The sequence below is a fragment of the Nelumbo nucifera genome, chromosome 4 (genome assembly GCF_055504915.1).
Source record: "Nelumbo nucifera cultivar China Antique chromosome 4, China Antique-T2T, whole genome shotgun sequence".
Taxonomy (NCBI): Eukaryota; Viridiplantae; Streptophyta; class Magnoliopsida; order Proteales; family Nelumbonaceae; genus Nelumbo; species Nelumbo nucifera.
The window spans coordinates 84,511,388-84,520,448 of record NC_142652.1 but is presented as its reverse complement, the minus strand read 5'-3'; the positions used below and the strand labels follow the sequence as shown (position 1 = coordinate 84,520,448).

The following is a 9,061-nucleotide window of genomic DNA, read 5'->3' as shown; positions in this document are numbered from 1 at the left end:
TTAAATTACCACTCATTGGCGATTTTTCTGTATTAATTGAACCCTTTGCCAGATTATCACTCATTGGCGTCCATCATGCTCCCGGATTAGCTGCATTCTGTGTTGAGGGCTGTTAATGCCCCGTGTCAGAGCCATGCATACCAATTAAGAGATTAGAGTGGTTGTATCGTGGGGCACATACAGTCATGCACTTGGTGGTTGACCGGGGGCGTTATTATCGATTAAACAGCCCCTAACACAGCCACCCAGTGCAGCAGATACAGACTCATCCATCGTCTCCTAGAGTCTTTAATTGGTTCTACAATGGCTCTCATTTCAGGCTTATTAGCCCTAGAAAGAATCGACATGTCAATAGACTCAATACCAACTCAAGTGTTGCCGCGTAGAACGATAGTTAGTCTGGTTTTACAACTTGCTCAAAATTGATGACATATAATTGCTCAATGCCCCCCCGCCCCACCCCTTTTAGTTCTTTTTTTTTTTTTTTTTACAATGAGAGTTTGTTTTCCTCGTAATTTACAATGAAAATTTTACTAGAAATTGGGGGAAAAGGAGAAAGCTTAGCAACAGAGGGATAAAAAAACAAGGATTGGCTTCATTTCACATAATGACACTAGCGCTAAATTGTACAAAGAAAATGATTACAACATGGGAACGCAACAACAACGGCCACCATGTAAAACAAAAAACAGGGAGAATGGGGAAATATCGGTCCAAGTAACTCTGGTGGGAAAAAAAAAATCTGACAAAAAAATTGGGCGGATTTCCTCTCTAGTTGTGGTATAAAGAAGCAACTCTTGTTAAAGGATTGTACACGAGCACATGTTTTGCTTTGGCATCTCCTCCTGGTTTTTGTCTGTTTCCCAAAATAAAAAAAAAAATCAAAACAGCAGGGAAACCGGATGTTATACCCTAAAAACAAAGTGACGCAACAAAGAAGGTTTAAACTTATATGCTATTAAACTGAATTGCTTCCTATTCTAAATGCTTTTTCAACTCTTAATTCCCCACAGTTGACGTAAACAACCAGAATGTTGCTTATGGATACATGGTCCATCTGATACAATTCTATGGGAGAAAAAAAGATAATCTGCATCTTAACACTATGCATTAATACATATTGGGCGTACTGTATCAGTAACAGTATACCCAGATATGCTTGGATACACCAATAAACAGATTTTTTTGAAACATTTAAAACATCTCAGTCCTCTTCCCCAACCCTCTGATCATTATAAAATAAAAAAAAAGTAAAATAAAAATAAAAAGGGTGAGTATTGGCCATATCAATATACACTGATACCCATGTTCGGATATCAGACATATCAATATTTTAATCCATGAGGATAGGTGATGACAATGGTTTTGAGTTTTTCCAGTTGATTTTGATTAGGGTAAGAGTACAAATACATACAAAATAATATAAAATATAAGGTTTTGCACTCTACATATTTGTAATTTTGTATTTGTACTTCTTCCAAATTGAGCCTAAAGGTTTGAGATTTTGGTTCTGAGTTTCTTTTAATTTCTTGTTCATTTTCTCTCTCCAAAAAATCATTTGCTTTTGTTTACCAAACAAAATGAAACCCACAAGCTAATTCTTATACCAACATATGGAGCTCAGAGTCAAACATGAACCAAAGAGCTAAACATTAACTTTTATATTTTGCTTAGTATAAATTTTTATTTATCTACCAAAGAAAAAGTCAGACATGAATAAAAGGAGAGAAGGAACTTCTATAAATGAAAACAAGAGGCTTTTGACTGAGACCCTTTTTTTAGTAAATAGAAAGAAACTTACTTTTGATCAAAAAAAGAAAGAAATTTATTATAAAAGGGAGAAAATACGAGGGATAGGATTATAGGAATTAGGAAGTTGTTGCTGTCTGGACACAATCACTTAGGAATGGATTTTACCTCTTTTATGCATCACCCTAAAATTAGTGCTCTTTGGGAATGGAAAAGACTTTAGAACAAACTGCTAAATATTTTTGTCAAGCTCTTGTATCAGGAGACGGATAGGTGTCAAGTGCCATGTCCATTCTAGGTCACTAAATGCATTGTTACTACATAAATGTTGGAGCTCACTAATAGATTTTGATAATATTTAAATATTAATTAATATTAGTTGTTGATAAAAAACTATTAATTAATATTAATGAATATAATTGTAAATAAGCAGAAAGTACAAGAAAATCAAATCCTATTTCAGGCAGATCCAAAGTAAGAATTAAGGAATAAACCATGGGTAAATCCAAGCGAGCTTTGCTTAAATCCAAGCAATCTTTATCCCAAAAAAAAAAAAAAATCCAACCAGGTGTTTGCCACCATTTAAATTGGGGGATTGGCTTGATTTTTGTGAACAAGAATCCTGCCAGTTTCAAAAAGAGCTGACCAAAATGAAGAAATGAAACATGACATACCGGTCTTCTTTCTTGCTAGAGGTGGCTGCACTACCACATGCATTGTAATAACCCCACCAGGAAGATCACCAAAAAGTATTCTGGACTCGGCAAGTGTCTTGCTGTTCTCCAAAACTTTCCCAGAGTAAATGAGTTTCACATCGTTTACTGACTTGGGTATGATTGTTTTGTCTGGCAATGGAAAGAATCCATTAAAAACTTCATAGTGTATACATAAATCATCTAACATAGTTCACCCATAACAGTAGAAGACAACATGAAAAAAATGGTGAATAGTCATGTGGAGTATTTGGAAAACTCACCATCACAATCAAAAAGGTGAAAATTTATGTGGAAGAGCACCAGGACAGCAACCGTGTGGAGGATTTAGAATGAGCATAATGAAAGAATCTTCAATGAAAGGAAGACAGAGGTGCACATATTTGTAGGAAATATAACAGTAAAGGTTGGTTAATGGATAGAGAAGAATTCAAAGGGATCAAGATAGACTGCATCCTTAGAGGCTGGAGTGTAGCAAGCTATGGACCTGGCAGACAACCAAGAACCAACACTAGAAAATTGGAGAGACCAGCTCAGGGTAAGCCAAAACTCAATTTTGATCGATGTACTTGGATTAATTTTATTTAATAAAAGTCAATGTTATCGATAAAAAACTCAATTTTGATGCTTGCTGCCTAAGTAATCTGGGCTCATCAGGAATAGGGGCTGAAGTAAGAAACCACAACAGAGAGCTTATACTAAGCTATAATGGTCCAATTGGGCAAGCAACTCCCTGAGAGCAGAAACTTTAGCAGTTAGCACTACTGCATGGGCTGAGACTGTGCAACTCTCATGGCTGGGCTGATATCAGCATTGAAAGAGACTGTAAAACCATAATTGGATGGCTCATTGCAGAAGATGAAGGTCCTTAGACTCAGAAATACCCTGAGGGACATCAAATCACTTTTATCCAACATGAACCATTCATTCATGTGGATACCAAGGATTGCAAACAGCCTTGCTGATATAGCCAAGGAAGGAGTACACAAAAATGCTTTTGACTGCAGTTCTCCAGGTCCTGGGAGGGGCTCATACCAAAATCAATCTCATCTCTAACACAACAATGGTCCGCTCTGAGTTGTTTTGTACTATTTTGCCATGGGATTCTCATGGACCATGCACATTGTGTGCAACTTTGATGCATAAACCCAACCAAACTTGCATAACCCAACTGTACCTATGAATATGATGCCTATATATAGTTACCTACATAGACACTGATACAGGAAGGAGATACTATCTCCATTTCCTAAAATCATGGACACATACAGATACAGGTATCCCATATAATATATGCTTATATCATGCTTTTGTATCAGTCATATGTTAAAACTTATGCCTAGCTAAACTTAAATTAATTTTATAGCAATAGAAAAACTTTATAGCATGATTTGTTAAAACATACCATTAACATATTTTAAAGTTTTAACTCTATAGGTTATACCTAAAAGAGTCCATACAGCATCTGGTGTCTTATTGGGCAAATATCTATGTCTGATACATGTATGCTATGCATGCATAGGTAATCCAGGTAAAGGTTCAATGTATTGATACAATACGCCCTGTATTGGTCATGTCATATCGTATCTTTTGGTCCCTGAAATGCTATTTTAGGGGAGTTAGAAGATTCTGTTGCTTTTATAGTTAAAAGATGGTGATGTAAGATTCCTGTGAAAATATGATACCAAAAAGATTAAAAAAATGACTTTTGGTAGAATCGACACTTTGAACCACGATCCAGATATCATAGACTGTAACATGCAAATTGTTGTGGCACATGATACAAGCCATATCATCTTTTGCCTAAAGTGGAAGCAAAGGTCAATTGCATATATAACTGTTGATTCAAACAACTAAATAAATCATATTATCTGTCGACAACAGGCAACTGATATCTTTGACAGCACCTCAATGAAAATCACATATTGGATTGCCACAAGAGAAGAATTCGAAGGTATCTTAAGAGATTTTATACCAAAGGAATGAAGGATTATTGCTGGTTATTTCTATAAAAACTAATGGTCCCTAGTAGCAGAGCCATTAAGCTCAGTGCTAGTTTGGGAGGCTGAAGGGCGGCAATTTCTGGCTGTCCGTGTGGGGTCCATACAGACAGCCTATAAGCTATGTTTGGTGAAGAATCCGGAGAGCCAAATTGGCTGTCAATGAGCCAATTGAAGGGCTGTCCGCTTCAGCCTCTTTGAATAGCTTATCTGAAGAGTCTTGCCAAGATTATCTGACTTGTCTGACTTCCTAGGCAGGTAAGCTGATTGTTACCAAATATAGTTTATGTTATTTATGTAACTGAACCAAAGCAACTTGTTCAAAGAAGCTGGACCAGCTTAGCTGAACCAAAGCTTATCTTCATCTCAGCCTTCCCAAACAGGCCCTCAACTTTGACAGCTTTGCTCTGGGCAACCCTGGTCCATCAGGCATTGGTGGTGTCTTTTAGACTTAAAAGACCCTACAGGGATAATCCTCTTGAGCTTTTCAGGTGAAAGAAAAGGGTGTACTCTCTAAGGGCTAAACTGTTTGTCCTTCAGAATGGTCAGAAATTGGCTATTGGTTGGACATAGGTGTGATAGAAGGTGACTGCTGAGTGGTGACTGATTGGGTACACTCAGCAATAGATGGACCTTGGACTTTCAGGTTTATCATAGAGAGACTATCAAACTGCATACTTGAATACTTCTTTCAGGTGGGTTTCCAGATTAGCTAATGCTTTAACCAATTCTCTTGTCAGAGGTTGGTTGGAAGGTCTGCTTTGTTATGGGGAGGCCTGGGGCTACAACAACAAAGCTAAAGCCCTGAAGCCTTAGTTTAGTTTTCTTGTCAGAAAAAGTATTACTTGTATTTGCACTTGTACCTATCAACTGGGGTTCTTTCTTCATATCATTAATAAAACCTATTTGACCATTGGTTGCTGATTCTAAATAAATAAATAAATAAAAGAAAAAAAATCCATATGGTGTTATAAAAGGGATGTGTGGCTTATGCATGAGTCTTATACCACACGATGCTCTAAAAGGCTCAAATCCAGAGGCTCATAATATTGCAGTTAGCATGTCTGATGAAAGATAATTAAAAAAGAGTGTCTCCCAACGACATTTAATACAATATGCTCAACATATTGGGATTTCAAAACCATCTAAAGCTAATTTGTACATGTGAGCATGCATCAGTCTCTTCTTTTGTATGTTTAATGTGTAATGAAATTCTACTACCGCAGTGTTCAACTAATCATTATTCTTTTTTTTGTGAGTATCACATAGTTTCTAGTTTTTAACTGATTTTTTGTTTCATTGAATAAGAGAACATAACTGAGTCCTAAGGTTTTGCTGCACTCTTTGTCTTTAAACACTACCCGCTACCTGCATCTTGCCAATGAACATCTGATAGAGTGCAAGAAGCCCAGAATTTAAGCTATAAATTGGTTGGCCAAGGATAGACCTAAACCAGGGTAGGGTGGCAATTATGCCAATAGTAAAAATTTGTTCCCATTTAACAAGGAGAAGGACGGCTGAATAAAGACTGACTGCATATCCAAAGGTTACATCAACTGTTCTGTATGCAACAGAAATGAAAATTCTTGAAGTATCACTTATTCTCTCTGCCTCAACACAACCCCTCTAAAGAGGAAGAGAAATTAATTCCATATGATTATATGATACTTCTTCCTACATACTAAGGCACTACTATCTGCGACTCTGCCTCTTTGACCCTTTAGAAACCAAAGTAGGATGAACAAAGAAGAATTTCCACAACCGGTGAAGCAAATGAAAAAGAATATGATAGTACCAATCAATAAAAAACAAAAATGGAAAGATCTGATTGGGTGCCTTCAAATATTCAATCCATGCATAAAAGCTTCAGCCTACACTGTATTTTTTTATCAACATTCAGCCTACACTGTATTTGAGACTTGGATTCCCAATCAACACCTTATTATGCACTATTGTTGATTTACAAGGTTACAAGCTGAACAAACTAAGACTTGTTTACATGCTTTTCTTTGTCCAGAAACCCTACACCTTTTAAACTACCAAATTATTGATAGTAGCTAATATGCTTCATTAGTATCTCGAGAAAAATAAAACAATAAAAGTGAAGTAGAGCTAATGCAGGCTAAGGGGAATCTAAGCTCCATAGTCAAAATAGGTTCAGGAACGTCTACAGACTAGGAATATGACTTTCTTAACAGAAATGAGGCCACAGCTGGTCGTACATCAACTATGTGCTTGGGGCAAGACAGGTTCAATTATTATGAAATGGGAGAATCTTTCTTGATTCCGTGCCATAAAGATTTTCAAATGTGTCATTCAATGGCCAATCTGATTGATTGATGTGGAGAGAACTTGCCAACTTGGGCCAATTGTGCAAGTTTCTACTAAACTTCTTCGAAAACTCTCAGACACTATCACATGTTATATGGATCAGATGACGGTGAAGTAGAGCGAATCTACAAAGACCGTCTCAGACAACACAGAACTCAAAGAGGCAAAGGAAAAATAATATAGAAGAATAAATGATCTAACCTTGAGGCCATTCGGCAACTAGTCTATCCTTGAGTGTTGCAATAGTAGTAGACGAAGCGTAGGTACTATGACTAATATCGGTTCCATCAAAGATGCGGAACTTGAGTTCAACCCTTTCGTCCCCTCCTGCCATAATACCACTTCTTCTTGAGTGACAAGCTTTCAGCTCCAACGTGATACAGGAAAAACTCTTTGAACCGAAGAATTATGTTCCTCCCTTGTCGCCTGCATGAGGAACCACAAGATTCTCAATTTATATCTCGATACTGGGACTACCAAAAAAGAATAGAAAACAATTAAGGGGAAGACTGGCACCTTCTTCTACGTCTGGACATCGAGCAATCACCGCCATAGATCGCTCGTAACACCAATGCCTACAAATGTGCCAATGGGTCTGCTACACGCCAAAACATCAAGGACAGCTGAATGGACAATTAGAGGAGGAATCTGACCAAGTACACACTTCATACGAGCCAAACGCTTCTCAAGAGAACTGCTGATACAGGTAAATTCTGCAAGAAGAGAGAACCAGAGACCCCTAAAGATCAGATCTTGATTTTTACGAAAACAACAAAAGAATCATACAAAGATCTCGGAAATTCATTCTGATTCTTCAGTGACAACGAATGCTCAGGAGTACTCCCAAATTAGCTTACGAACATCTGATCTGTGGGATTCTCTCCAACCTTTGAATTTTGACCAATCTTTTAAACTCTTCGAGCGAGTGCAGACAAATGATTTAAAAAAAACCCTAGACAATCTAGCAAAGAACAATTAAATACAGAACGCGAGAATAGCGGTGTAACCAACAGAGAGAAGAAGCGAAAAAGGTTAGCCGAAAAGAAAACACGCAAAAAAGATTCCAAAGACCACACACAACCCTAGATATTCGGTGAACGTAAAGAAGGAAGCAATGCAAGTACCAAATCAAGACGCCATTGATGCAAGATTCGAGCTTAGAAAGTTAGAATTAGGAAGAGAACCAATTCAATGTCGTTGGGCTTCTCCCAGGATTAGAGTGTTGGTATTAAGTTCGTTTTGCCTTCTCACTCTCTTCTGTGTGCATCAAAGAATGAAAGAACACGAAATCTGAAATTTGATCAACGAGCAGGATACAATTACAGACAATAATACGAAGAGACGATAATTTACAGAGACACTCTCCCAGGCTCCCAGCCCCAGACAAGTTCAGATCCGCTACCAACATAACGCTGCCAACATCTCCTAACAAGCCATTACAGTCGCACATCAGGAGCATCTCTACAAAGGGAATCGAACGGCCCAAGTTTATTCGGAAATTTGCAAATCCGTTATAATGCGCTAATGGATTGGGCAAAACGAAACAAACAAATGGATTGGGCCCTACTGGATCCACTTAACTTTTTTACCCCCCAAAAAAAGGAGATCTACTCAACCATTTGTGGGCCCACCTACTGTTTTAAATGCAAGAAAACGGCAAATTCTCTGCGGGTACTGTAGACAGGGTCAGGTTTTGCAGTTTTTGCCTTTTTGACCACGGCAGAGGCAGTACTTTTTCCACACGATTTTGAAATGTGTAAGTGGAAGAGGAAATTGGGTGTGCCCAACATGCTTCTACACACCATCTACTTCTTTCCACGTGGCAAGTTTTTCTGGTCCCTCATGTTAAGCGAAAGAGCAAAAGAATTCAATCCGAATCAGGCTGGTCTGGTCGGGTGTAGATGGTCTATACACCATCTACTTCGTGTCTTCGTGAAATCGGGATTGGACCAAAACTTTTCGATCTGGGTGCCAACCCGAACTGAAATAGAACTCGGATCCTATCTTGCAAGTTTTTTTTTTTTTGCTTGCAAGATTTCAGCTTATGCAAGTAGTGCGTTACCATTTACCAAAAAAAAAGCTTATGCAATAGTGCAACCCTGTTTGTTTGCATTGCAATTTCATTTGCACTAATACAAATGTGTAAGGGTGCAATAAGAAGAAATAAATAAGATACAAATTGAAACAAAAATAAGGTAAAAATTGTTCAGGTTTTATTTTCTTTCATCCATACAAACAAACAAAAATAATTTATACTTAAATCTCAAT

At 37.6% G+C, this 9,061-nt stretch overlaps 1 protein-coding gene across 1 annotated transcript; it reads right to left on the bottom strand.

Moving 5' to 3' along the window:
* Positions 1-575: 575 nt before the first annotated feature.
* On the bottom strand, positions 576-8,121 carry LOC104586162 (membrane-anchored ubiquitin-fold protein 3-like). Its single transcript, XM_010243320.3, has 5 exons — positions 7,918-8,121; positions 7,310-7,506; positions 6,995-7,219; positions 2,424-2,594; positions 576-856 (listed from the first exon to the last, which is right to left on the bottom strand). The coding sequence occupies exons 3-5, from the start codon at positions 7,125-7,127 to the stop codon at positions 801-803; spliced, it is 360 nt and encodes a 119-aa protein (XP_010241622.1). The 5' UTR covers positions 7,128-7,219; positions 7,310-7,506; positions 7,918-8,121; the 3' UTR covers positions 576-800.
* Positions 8,122-9,061: the final 940 nt, after the last annotated feature.